The sequence below is a fragment of the Camelina sativa genome, chromosome 7 (genome assembly GCF_030686135.1).
Source record: "Camelina sativa cultivar CO46 ecotype springtype chromosome 7, ASM3068613v1".
Lineage (NCBI taxonomy): Eukaryota > Viridiplantae > Streptophyta > Magnoliopsida > Brassicales > Brassicaceae > Camelina > Camelina sativa.
Genome location: NC_141886.1, coordinates 6,276,068 through 6,289,602, shown reverse-complemented (window position 1 = coordinate 6,289,602; position 13,535 = coordinate 6,276,068). Strand labels below are relative to the sequence as shown.

Below are 13,535 nucleotides of genomic sequence, written 5' to 3'. Positions count from 1 at the left end.
AAAATATATAATTTTCTTTATATCTTTATGTGTAAAGCATGCCAACTCAAATATTTATATTATCATGTACTATGCGCGAGGATACGTAATAATATTTAAAATATTAATAAATATATTTTTTGTTTTTAACATTAAAAATTGATATGATATTCAATAGAAATTTTAGTTACTTTTGAGATTCAGAGTCTTTAGTTTTAGAATTTTTAGGCTAAAGTATAAGAAATTTGATATTAATTGTAGTACATAAAATATTGAGAAAATTATGTATTAACTCTTCATTGTTATGATAATGAAATTACTTTGAAATGATAATGAAATTACTTTGAGATGATGATTTTCTATGTATTAATTCTTCATTGTTATGATAATGAAATATTATGATAATGAAATTACTCTTCATTGTTATGTATTAACTCTTCATTGTTATGATAATGAAAATTATGATAATGAAATTACTTTGAAATGATGATATTCTAATGACATATCATATAACGGTTGTCATTATAATTCGAAATGAACCAAAAACAAACATGGCACTTGGCAAACATTAAAAAAAATGTTCATGCATGATCTATATTATTCAATAAGTTGCATGATTATCTTATAATTCGAAATGAACCAAAACACAAGTTTTTTGTCTGATAATCTCACTCAGCCTCTGGACTCTTGTTTGCAAACTGAACCCCTTTCTCAATTTCCTCGAGGATATCTTCTTGAAGATACTTTCCAAGACCGAACCTCATCCTTGGTGAGTCCCTCAAGCTCTGTCTTAATGAAACCTTCCACTCTCTTCTTCCCCACCTTGATTGTTGATCCGAAGAAGGGTGCCTATGTTAATTTGGACTCAACAAAACCACACTGAAAAACATCTTCATCGCCATCAAGCGCATGGAGCATTGAGAGAACAAAGTGCTCTGCTCCTCTAACTTCAAAATGCTCACGATCCGGATTACCAACAAAGTACTCAAGGTGCTCACTAACATTAAGCACACAATACTGAATCTCGAAGGTCCATAATATCTTGTCTTTTTCGGATAAAATGACATGGGGCTTGGTTTTGGAGAAAAGTGGCAAGGCCGTGAGTGAGATGTGTCCACCTATGACCAGGACATGAACATCATCTACATTCAAGAAAAACCTCTTGTCTTTTTCGGATAAAATGACATGGGGCTTGGTTTTGGAGAAAAGTGGCAAGGCCGTGAGTGAGATGTGTCCACCTATGACCAGGACATGAACATCATCTACATTCAAGAAAAACCTCTCAGCAACAAACACTCTAGCCAACTCAACCTCGGGTGTCAAGAGGCCAAAAAGCTTGGTTGTGTCATAAATGACTCTTTTCTTCAATATTACAACAGTCATAGGGATGATTGAGTTTAGAAAAGGATTGACAATGATCAGCCACCGCCTCAAGACATGCCTTCACAATGGTAGCGTTGACAAAAAACAGATCTTGAGTTGTAGAGAACACGAGGGCATCTGACCACCACATCGCCATTGAGAACTACCTTGAGTTGTAGAGAGTAATTAACATCAAAGCACGCCTTGAGGTGGTTAAACCACCTATTGAGTATTACTGAACTATTAATTTGAAAAAATCATTTCACAACCATTGTTTCCAAACATATTTTAGCAAACTTAGTACAGAACTTTTGATGCCTGATATGATTTGTTTCAAGTTTAGTCTACTATAAAAAAAAAAAAAAAAAAAAAAAACTTATGATTGTCTGGAAGTAAATTTTCATATTTCTCATTTTTGTAATAAATTAGATATATATATTTCAATACAAGTGGTACACTCTTTGTGGTTCATCAATATCTTCATTTATTCCAGGGTTTTGTGGATTCTAAAAATGACACATCCACACTTGCTTAATAGCATATTGTTCATTTTTTCCCCTATGACTTCTTCTAATGTTAATCTTTCAGTAATGATCAGAAGTTAGAATACTTGATCAAGAGAAATTGATAAAACCAGACAACATAAGATTTTCTTGGTACATGTACTCAATCAACCTGGATCCTTTAAAATTACAATGTAAACATGATACTATGTTCATGGCTAAACACCAAACTCACTCATACTATAATGTAAACATAAAAAACAAACATTCATTATAGTTTGATATCTTAAATCATATATGTTATGAAAACATATATAATTATATTAATCATTAGTTTTTCAAATTCCAGTTAGTTTTCTTTTTTTCTTACAAGTAACGGAAATTTTATTTTACTAAATGATAAAGTGAGATATGATATCAAAGGGGAAATTATCATTTTGGCATATAGAAAAGGAAAAATCGCTCAATATTCTCAAACATGATGCCATGGTCCAATAAGTTGTGAAACCCTATATATATAACTAGGTTTGACCCCGTGGTACACCACGGGGTAATTTTTCTAAAAAAACTTTTGAATATATTATAAATAGATCAAGTTTCTTTGAGTTTTAATATAAATGTTACATTGTTATACATGTGTGTTCTCACAGTAATTAATAAAAAGGTTAAGATAGATATTCATTATATATTGAAATAACTCAAATGTGAAATAATCTATATCCGAATATACTTGTTTGGATACAAAAATTCTAAAATATATATCCGTTTATAAAAATTCAAATCCATCATATGCTGAAAAAAATCTAATATTTTTTTAACTTTATGTATTAAATAGTAATTCAAATAATTAAAGATAAGATTAAATAAAAATGAAAGGAGAATTATATTTTAATCTAACATATTTATTTAAATTAGATAGATATATTTTAGAAAATTAATATTATCAAATAAGGAAATGATTGTGTTTGGTTGTAAGAATTGTAGAGAATTTAGTTGAGACTTGTTTGGATACAAAGATAAGAGAGGATGACACAAAAAAGTACTTCAAAAATGTTAAGATAGATAGTTGAAAGTAAATTTCCAAAATTTGACACCTCAACATGCCAAATTTAATATATATTAGTTTAACACAAAATTATGTATTAACTCTTCATTGTTTATATATTAAAATTAATATATGACTCATTAGTTGCATGTATAAATCAACTTATTTAAAATAAATTACATTTCAGTTTTATAAAAGTATGCATATACATGAAATAAATTGAATTTAATTTCAATTAACTATATACATGGTTTAGTATTGTTGAATTCACTCTCTCTTTGAGATCTCTTTGATCATACTCATAACTCGATACGTTTCATGTGTCATTGTGATCTTCTCCTTGAGTAACGCTTGTGCCTCTAAATTTTTAGCTTCTATTCTCTTCAGTTTCTGATTAGACAACAGAGTTTAACCTTGATGTTAGTCATCTTCTCCAAAAAGCTCTCTATCTCCTCTCTTTTTTCATCTCTACTTCATTAAGTTGACTCTCTGCCGTTTCTTCCAGATTTATAATCGCTGATTCCCTCGATGCAACATCTTTAGCATTCTCTTCTTTGTCTTATTCTTCCAACATCTCTCGACTTGTAGTCATCTATTAGCTTCTCGATTATTTCTTCTCTTACTTGTAACAAACCGCTGATATGTTTATGTTCTACATATACAGATAAATATTCTCGTTCACATGATTCATTCAAATGAAACGTAGCAAATCCCTCATTTTAATTTATGAAGTCCGATTATTATTTTGCTTCTGTACATGTGGTATATTAAAAAAGAATATTATAATGATATTGTAAAAAATAATAAAACTAATTATGATATTTAATGGAAAAAAAAAAGTTATGTTGTGTTTAATATTTAATATTTTTTTAATGGGCCTGTCTGTATATAGAGATAGTTATGTTGTGTTTCTGAATCTGAAGGTGAAGCAAAGCAGAGGAAGAAAATAAGAATCGCAGGAGGTAAAGATTGTAATGGAGCTCGAAGATCCAACAATGGAAGCAGGTTCCACGATTAAGCTTACAGTAAAATTCGGAGGCAAATCAATACCACTTTCGGTATCACCGGATTGTACAGTCAAAGATCTTAAGTCTCTCTTACAACCAATCACCAACGTTCTTCCTCGTGGTCAGAAGCTCATCTTCAAAGGTTTGCTGATTAAAAATTTTGAATACCTTTTCTCCTAATTAAGCTTGTTAATTTTAGTGGGTCTTTCTCAAAATTTGATTTTTTGTTTTGTTTCTTGAAGGTAAGGTTTTGGTTGAAACGTCGACTTTGAAGCAATCTGATGTAGGAAGTGGAGCTAAAATCATGTTAATGGCTTCCCAAGGTCTACATCAAGGGGTTAGTGTTCTTGGCTTATGGTTTAATAAACTCATCTTTTTGTTCAATAACTTAGTATGTTGGAGAATTGTTTAAAGATAGTCTAGATATTTGGATTCTTGTTCTTTTGTAGGATCAATCTAATTGAGGTTTAGGTGAGTTAATGTTGTAGTTTGTATTTCAAATGAACAGGAAGGTCCTGTACTTAAGGAAGCTAGTACAAGGCCAATCTCTAGGACTGTTGTATCGGATAAAGTAGATCAGACGAAACCTGGTCTCCTTGTAGACAAGAACCGCGTTGATCGATGGAAAGCCACAGGAGTCATTGCTTTAGCTCAAGCTAATTTGAAGGTAAATAGAGAAGGTCGTTATGTGTTCATTGTTTGAGGTTTTGGTTTGGATTATTCTTTCTTTCATTTGGCTTTGGACATAAGGACAAGCTATTATTACTACCTTCTCGTAAATGCTTATGTTTTAGTTGCTAAGCTGTTTATTAGTTGAGTTTTCTTTGTTGTTGAAAAGGAAATACCTAAAGAAGTGTGGGACTGTGGATCTGGAGTCAGAGTACTTGACATTAGTGAAAACTTCATTAAAGAAGTACCTGCCAGAATCAGCTCCTTTGGTTCTATGCAGGTGAGAAATGCATAGTTTGATGTTTATTTCAAATCTTTCTGTTTGGTGAAAAGTTTGGAATTATAGTATGAGTGCCATTTGTAGAAACTGTTCCTTCAAGGAAATGGTCTGTCCGATGAATCCATTCAGTGGGAAGGGATATCATCTCTGAAGCGCCTGATGTTTCTGTCTATTAGCCATAACAAGTGAGTATACTACTTTTAGTCTCTGGACTTGTCTTTCTTAGTTAGATATTAGACATGCCTTCAGTGCTACCATTTTGCAAACTGTGTATTTGACTCGCCATATTAAACTCAAGAGCTGAAGTTATGTGTCGATTGTAATCACTAAGACTCTAGAACACAACATTTATAGTTGTGAACATCCACTGAGCTTTTCATCGGAAAAATCCTTTTTGTGATTGGGCCTTGTTTGGTTTTGCAGTCTAACTGTTCTGCCATCAGCAGTGGGTTCGCTGACGTCTCTTAGACAGCTTGATGTTGCCAACAACAAGTTGACAAGTCTACCGAATGAGTTAGGACTTCTTACGCAGCTTGAGATCTTGAAAGCCAACAATAACAGGCAAATAAGCTTTACTCGTATCTTTAAGTGATCCAAATGAGAAAAGATATAGTCTTTGCATTTTGATACCATTGTCTTTCCATCTGTTTGTGTTCGGCAGAATAACTAGCCTTCCCGAGAGTACTGGAAACTGTTCATTCCTCATGGAGGTTGAGCTTTCAGCTAATATCATATCGGAACTTCCCGAGACATTCACCAAACTGCGTAATCTAAAGGTAAAATCAAATCTACCTTTCACTACTCTTGTCCCACCATCCCATAGCAACGGCTTGACAGAGACTTAGTGATTTGTTGTTTAGACGCTGGAGTTGAACAACACAGGATTGAAGACACTTCCATTGGGTTTATTCAAGATGTGTTTGCAGCTCTCAACTTTAGGACTCCACAACACAGAGATAACCGTTGAATTTCTCCGCCAGGTTTTGCTTTGCTAAATCCGTTTTGTCGTCTAGTATTTGTGTCTTCAGCTTCTTTCTTTGATTTTGAACTGAACAACAGTATTTGGATTGTGTCAGTTCGAGGGATGGGAGGATTTCGATGAAAGAAGACGTACCAAGCATCAAAAGCAGCTGGATTTCCGGGTTGTTGGCTCTGGCAAATTCGATGAAGGCGCTGATAAATCTTGGTGATCGTGTCCCAAATCTTCATAACTCTTACATTTGATGGCACACTTTCAGTTAAAACTTAAAGTCCTCTGCTTAATGCGTCAGTATATTAGTTTACTCCAAAACGAATCCATTCTTCCAAAAAAATAAGCTTTGCGTATTTGTGTTAGTGTATACTGTAGCAGTGTAGGAGCATCTTAGGTGGTTTGTAGCGGATTGTGATTGTGTTGACTAAGGATGGCATACAAAAATCAAACTAAACTGAACAGCTGAGAATAAGCAAAAAATCAAACAATTTCGTGAATTCTGTATTATTAGTCTACTACAACTTGGTTAGGTTTGGTTGGTGTTAAAGAGAGATTGAGGTGCTTAGCTAGACGTCACCCTAGAAATTATGTCTTTTGTTGTATTTCGCTTCAATTTGATCGCAGTAATAGATTCAGAGAGTGAACAATATAAAATGGGAGAATCGTTTCAGATTCTTTACCTTGAAAGAACACCTGCAACAAAACATGGAAAAAGGAAAACTCGAGATTCGTTGGACACAAAACATGTTCAGATGGGTTGATGCGTGGGTAAAACCACACCACGAAGTGTACATAAAAACAGTAGAAATAGAACGAGAGATTGATAAAATGGGATTCTATCCCACCCGAAGTAAAAATAGTCATCTCACCCAAAAGCATCCAAAAGAAAATACGTAGGGCAGATGCAAGAGACAAAACACACAAATTTGATCTCACGAGTTTCATCTTTCTTCTGTCTGGTTTCTTTTTTTCTTTTCAACTGTTTTTTTCTGATTGAAGATTCTCACCTGTAGTAGATAGAGACGAGAGGAATATCGACATCATTGTCATCTTCATCCTCACAAGCCACCACTACATCAAGATGGTGGCGGTATGGTGGCAGCTCCACTTTGGCGATATCCCGAGCAAGATCCACAACCTTCTTGTCCATCCTCTCCTTGTGCTTCGGGAACATACTGTTGAACAGAAGACAGCTTCCGCACGAGATGCTGTACGCGCTAAGCCCTTTGTCCTCCAGCCACTGTAAAACCTCACGCAGAGTTGGGTTTCCCTTGAGCACCCATCTGTCCCATACGGTCCACGCCGTGTCGCGGTGCTTAACCACCTTTGGAGGAACCGGCTCAGCCATGGAGAAGAGTGGAAGCGCCAAGTTAGCAAATGTGTTCCTGTAGTCTTCCACTTTGTGTCCTGCATCAAGGACCTTGTACAGCTCGAGGCAGACCAGTCCAGTAGCCATGGCTGTTGAAGTCGCAATGGCTGGGATGATTCTCCCTGCGATGAACTTTGCTTTCAGCTTGTCGACTTCAGGGATACTGTAGTTCCTCGCTCTCATGTTGGCTAGTCCCGCTATCACATCCATGTGATAGTTCGTGTCATCATCCTACAAACACATTAAGATTCAAAATGGCAACCCTCAGTTAACATTTCTAAACAAGACATGTCAATATAAGAGAGATAATAATTTTAGAAGGTCGTTAGTTACCTTTTCGAACTGAATTGGTTTCATCCTGAAGTCTGGAGTCAAGTTATGCCTACACTGGTCGAGCTTAGCAATGAGATCGTTGATGACTGCAGCGTCGTCCACCGAAGCAGTTGTTAAAGTGGTAGCTTTCTCGTCAGTCACGATCTTTGCATCTTTTCTTGGCTCAAAGTCTGGGACTATCACTCTGTCAACAGCTTCTGCTGCTTCCTTGGGGTTTTTGGTCCACTCAGGAATCGGAATCCCAAATGTCTCTGCTCGTAAAATAGCAGTCGATGTGATAAAGTTAAGGAGACTTGGGTCGGAAGACGAGTACTGGAGTGGACGAGGGAATCTTTTTGGAGCAGACCAGAAAGGAGCTCCGGTACTAGTCGCAGCATCTTCAGGGAATGTGTATATCAATTGCTTGACACGGTTCACAAAATAATCCTCAAACCTAGTCACATAAAAAATGAAACACATCAAGGAAAATCCAATACCTGTTGAGAAATGAAGTTGCCTCCTAACAGTGTTTTTGAAAAAATAATTATTAAGTTCCTGACAATTTTTTCAATGAATTATGAATCCTGATGACGCGGATGCCAAAAGCATAAAAAAGGAAACGAAGCAGCACATGAGTAAAAAACCATGCTCTCTTTTACTCTACAATAATAATTATGACTAGACTACCAATAAACTTAACCATTAAGAGAGAGCAACAGTACCTCAGTCGAGCCCAGGTTAAGCAGTCTTGGAAGGTTTCACATTTCTCCTTCTCAAGGCACTCAAGAATCCTCTCCAGTGTGTCCCTCGCCTGAGCATCGCCAGCAGTCATCATTGAGTTAGTGTACTCAACCGGGCTAGAGAGATATGCATTCACTTCAGCAGGAGTCTTCTCAAGCAGACCCTCAAACTCAGAGCGAGCCCAAGTTAAACAGTGATCAATGTTATGCGGAAAGGAATGCACAGTACACATGGGGGCCTGTTTCTCTGGTGGGTCCCTTGAGGCACCGTAATTTTCAGTTAGATGTGGAATAACCGTCTGTGTGTTGCACTTGGTGCCAAGAGTTCCAGACTCAAGGAGAGGCTTCTGGAAATACAAGCACCTTGAATCAACATAGAGCCTAGCATTGACGTTATCCAGTGCATTCACGACAACAGTCAAGTTCTCCCAAAAGGCATCATCAAATACATTCTCAGTCTCAGCGCCAACACGGTTTTGCAGGGCTTCAATGTTGAAGCGGGGATTTATAGCTGCAGCAGCAGAAGCAGCAACTGTGGATTTAGCCTGTCCAATGTTCCAATCACGGAATAGAAATTGACGACTGAGGTTACTTTTCTCGATTATATCATCATCTGTCACTGTCAGCTTCCCTTGGCTTCCACAAGACACCCCCATCAGAGCCATATTTTTCAAGAACTCACACCCAAGTGCACCAGACCCGACTGTAAAAACTTTAGCATCTTCGAGTTTCTTCTGGAATTTGGCCCCAAATACAGATATTTGGGCATCGTACCGGCTGTTCCTTGGTGCAAAGTCACTTGAATCCAGAGGTTCAGTGGGGAGTGACTCCACTGAATCAAAGTAGAAGAACTGATAGAAAAATGGAGAAGCTCAACATTAGTTTATAATACGAAACTATACAAAATATGCATTTGCAAAAAAAAGAGTAAGCAGCTGTATCTTCTAGCAAAATAAACATTAGAAAAAGGGAATGATATGTAATAGTTTAACAGTTAGTGTTTCTTTTTCCATTAGGATATCTATTTCTTGCTTTAGGAAACTATTGGAGATACAATTTCTTTATGACTTTATCTAAACAGCTTTCTTTGTATATATATATATATATATACCTACATATGAAGAGAGCTTTGGTCTTATTCTTGGGTGTTTTCAACCACTGTTCTTGTTACTTTGATTCGGTTTTAATAAAGAGAGCTTTGGGTTTTAGTTTTTGTGTTTAAAATTTTTAACTCGAACAGGGAACTTGGCATGCAAAGACTATATATGTGTTCCCACAAGTGTTACGGAAAAGAGATATAACCTGGAAGAGAGGATGAAATTTTCCAGAGCAAGCTTTAACAACCTCCTGTCCAACAATACCACCAAACATTGCAGCCATGGGGTTCAGGACAGCCTTGGCTCCAAAGGAGAAGTGTCGTAGAAGCTTCTGGTCAACATTATCCACCTTTAAATCACCCTGCCCGGTATTGATGGCTGTGGCAATCGATATAAGCTTCTGAGCGTCTTCTTCTGAGCCAGCAACAGGAAATCTGCCAGCTTCAGATTTAAAATGATCAAGTGCCTGGAATGCTAAGTGAAGGAGTGGAGGCCGATCAAACTTAGAGAAATCACTAAATAGAAAATCCCCAGGATCTTTAAGAGCTTCCCTCAATGGCTTGAATTTCAGCAACTTTGGTTGTTTCACTTGAGTGACAATACCACCCTTAACATATGTTCCATAGTTTGTAGTGTCCTCATCAAGGGTGAATGAATATGGCCGTGCACTTTTTATCTTCCTTGGTTTCCCATCATTCAATTCCGTCATACCCTCAACTTCTGAGAAAACAACTAGGTCACCATCTTGAAATTCAAGCCTCTCATCGTCGACACAGGAAATAAATGCCTGGTTCTCATTAGAGATAGACGCAATGATGCCTGTATGGGGTTCCTCACCATCAACATCGAGAACCGCAAATTCAGGCCCAAAATCACAAAAGACAGAGCCAAAAAGACCCCTGACATCAGCCTTAACAAAAGAGATGGGAGGCTGATGGCTGTGACAATAGTTATCAAATTCGATTGCTCTTTCCATGCTTATGTCAGAGAAAACAACAACCTGTTTCGCACAAAAGTAGATGTATCAGCAGGATTCCACCCATGAGAAAAGTGTAGACCAATTTTCCTAATCAATCAATACTAATAAACAATAGAACCAGCCTAAACCTACTGAGACACAATCATCTCTTATATGCAACGAAAACCCACTCCTATGCGATCCATTCGGTCACAGATTTATCCTATACAGAAAGATACAGTATACAAAAGACTCAGACCAGATATACAAGACAAATGAGTTGTCTACCAACCTGGAAATCAGAAAGATCCTCTTTGGATAAGCTTTTGGTCAAGCTAGTGACAACCACAGCATTGTTAAGATCCTGTAACTTCTGAACAGAAGCATCCGCTCTATTCTTGCCAACATCATCCTCCGAGAAAACAAAGTTGCTAGATAAGTCCCATAGCTCTACAACTCTTTCATCATGCAGGGTCACAGACTTAACACCAGCAAGAATAAGATTCTTGGCTGAAAAAAACCAAATAAAAAGGCTTATGAGAAAGTGAAATAAACCTTAAGAAGATAGATACGAAAGTGTCAGGAACACAAGCAACAGTTACAAATTTACCATGCAAACTTCAATACCGGAGGCTTATGAAACACCAATAAGGAAGACATCAAACAAACTTAACAACTAGAGAGTAAATTCGAATACGTTTTGATGATGACACAATTCTTCACAGATTCTAATTAGGACGCATACGGAAACAACATTTCTACAAGATTTAAAGCAAAGGGACAAGAGAGACACATACCAATCTCGGCGCCAAGGCCGTGCATCCCAGAGATGAGAACATTCGAAGCAAAGAGACGCCTCATAGTCTCACGACCATAGACAGCGAGCTGCCGACTGTGAAGATCCTCATCGATCTCCTGACGATTCGAGTTACCAAAAGCCATGTCGAGTTGCTGAACAACGCTATCGCCGAGAAATCCGCTGCTACTACTACTACCAGAAGCTACAACCAAAGACTTATCAGACGCGGAAGAAGAATCAGTGATATCGATACGTCGTTTCTTGGATGCTAAATCGGAACCGATGCTGTTATCGCTCTTCTCGTTAGCTTCACTAGCTCGCTTGTGAAGCATAAAGTGATGAAAAAACCTGGAGAAAACATGAGAAATTCCCATGGAAACAAAAAAATATATCAAAAACTAGGTAAGATACTGATATTCAGCTTCTCAAGAAGACGAGATAGGAAAAACTCCGATCAGAATTGAAATACCTAACCCTAAATCTGGAAACGATACTTCGGAAACCATGACAAGGAAGAAGATGATGGAAACGTACCTTTGAGGAAAGCAGACGAGAGAAGAATCGAATCGAATCGAATCGGAAACGAGGAAAAGTTTTGAGATCTGAAAAAAAACTGAAATTGAAATTGCAAAAATAACTCTCTTGAGATTTATTAGGAGACGAATGAAAGGGGTCGGTTTGGTTTGGGGAATATAGACGGACGACGTCGTTTAATGGTTCAAGTTTTTGATTTGTCGCTCATCTCCGCGTGATTGTGACGGCAACTCTCTGACCGGGGGACACGCGTGCGTCACAATTTGTAGACCAGATCCCGGTTTAGTCAATTCCTTATGGATCCTTGTGTATTAGATGGAATATGAATTAAAAAAAAAAAAAAAAAAAGATGGAATAGCAATATTGCTTTTTTAAAAAAATAAAAGGAAAAGTTACACAAATTGAATAATATGTTATAAATTTTTTTTTTGAATAAATGGACTTTTTAAAAAAAATGAAAATCTTAAAATTTTTAATTACAAATAAAGAATTGGAGCAATTTCTAGCTATAATGTCAAATATTTTTTTAAGAATTGTGCTTCATTAGATGAAGAATCCTTATATGTACATTATATAAAATATCTAGTTAGTGCAAAAAAAAAATATTATGCCAAAAATCAATTTACCTAAGATCTGATTAGTGCCAAAAATAATATAAAATATCAAAGAGAAAATAATTAAAAGAACATACATATATGTAAAGTTAATGCAATAATCTCACATTGCCCAAAAACACCAAAAAGAAAATAAACAACATATAGAAGAATATTCAAAATAATCATGTAACTGGTTTGGGCAACCAATCTTGAAGTTTTATTTTAGTTATTATTAGGTTGAAAAAAAATCATGTAACTGGTTTCTAATTAATACTCTTTGTATTTAAAACTAACATACTTTAAAATATACATTTGTTGAGAGAGAGCAAAAAAAAAATAGCATAAAATTTATGTAATTTAGTCATTAGAAATATAATTTGGAAAACAAATACTTCTCTATGTAGAGTTATTAGTTTATTTTTCTAAGTATAACAATTTCAGTACATAAATCTATTAGATGATACATATTATAATATAAAAATATCATTGATTATCTTACATTAAACTTGATAAATGTAGCTTTAAGAAATTCCCTCTACTATTTCACAAATAAAGAGTTTTCTTATGAACAAAAGAGATTGGATTTTTGGTGTTTTTGTTACTTTTTCATAGATTAATGTTGTTTGCCACCATCTAAAATTGTAATCTTGGCAAAAATATCATAATTTGTCTAGAAAATAATCAAATTTTGGGCCCAATCTATATAAGACAGACATCATGTATAAGCCCAATACATAACCCAATTTTGACATATGTGAAGTTTTCTCGATTATTAATATCATTCTTTTTTCTCATAAGATTAAAATTTTATTCATAACAAAGTTGGGTTACAACACATATTATTAATATCATTTATCAACTTACTATCAATAATGAAAAAATAAAATTATAATATTTCACTTATTTGCGAATATGACGTTAATTTTTCTTATTTTTAGAAAGAAAAGTTTTTAAATAATAATTTTGTAGAGAATACGTTGGATATATCTATTATTTGCAATTTACTTTGTTAGCTAAATAAATCTAATAGTTCGTCAATCCTAAAATTGAATACCAAGATTACGGTCACATAAACAGTAAAATTTCTATAAATTAATAATACTGAGACCATGACATTTTATTAATTTATAGTGATATTAATTTATCTATAAATTAATATAATTATTTTATAGTGTAAATTAACAATTATTAATTTATAGATATATTTTTTAATTGTTTAATTTTTAAAAATGATGAACTGAGATAATTTTAGCAAAATAAGATTAAACTTTTAGATGTTGTAAATTTTATGATTTTAGAATTAAACTTGTAA

The 13,535-nt window shown here is 35.2% G+C and overlaps 2 protein-coding genes across 3 annotated transcripts; one reads left to right on the top strand and one right to left on the bottom strand.

Annotated features, from left to right (window-relative positions):
* The first annotated feature begins 3,110 nt into the window (after positions 1–3,110).
* Positions 3,111–6,171, top strand: LOC104700487 (LRR repeats and ubiquitin-like domain-containing protein At2g30105). Its single transcript, XM_010416012.3, has 10 exons — positions 3,111–3,308; positions 3,813–4,038; positions 4,139–4,233; positions 4,405–4,563; positions 4,735–4,845; positions 4,930–5,030; positions 5,269–5,406; positions 5,507–5,621; positions 5,706–5,825; positions 5,922–6,171. Exons 2-10 carry the CDS (start codon positions 3,864–3,866, stop codon positions 6,033–6,035), a joined length of 1,128 nt encoding a protein of 375 aa, XP_010414314.1. The 5' UTR covers positions 3,111–3,308; positions 3,813–3,863; the 3' UTR covers positions 6,036–6,171.
* Positions 6,172–6,549: 378 nt separating this feature from the next.
* LOC104700485 (ubiquitin-activating enzyme E1 1) lies at positions 6,550–11,980 on the bottom strand. 2 transcript variants are annotated; one of them, XM_010416009.2, is made up of 7 exons: positions 11,628–11,980; positions 11,092–11,441; positions 10,587–10,804; positions 9,542–10,336; positions 8,222–9,090; positions 7,521–7,953; positions 6,550–7,418 (listed from the first exon to the last, which is right to left on the bottom strand). In XM_010416009.2, exons 2-7 carry the CDS (start codon positions 11,423–11,425, stop codon positions 6,822–6,824), a joined length of 3,246 nt encoding a protein of 1,081 aa, XP_010414311.2. In that variant the 5' UTR covers positions 11,426–11,441; positions 11,628–11,980; the 3' UTR covers positions 6,550–6,821. The 2 variants fall into 2 exon arrangements, with proteins under 2 accessions (XP_010414311.2, XP_087313954.1); XM_087457828.1 differs by lacking the exon at positions 11,628–11,980 and having other exon boundaries at positions 11,092–11,482.
* Between the last annotated feature and the right edge of the window lie 1,555 nt (positions 11,981–13,535).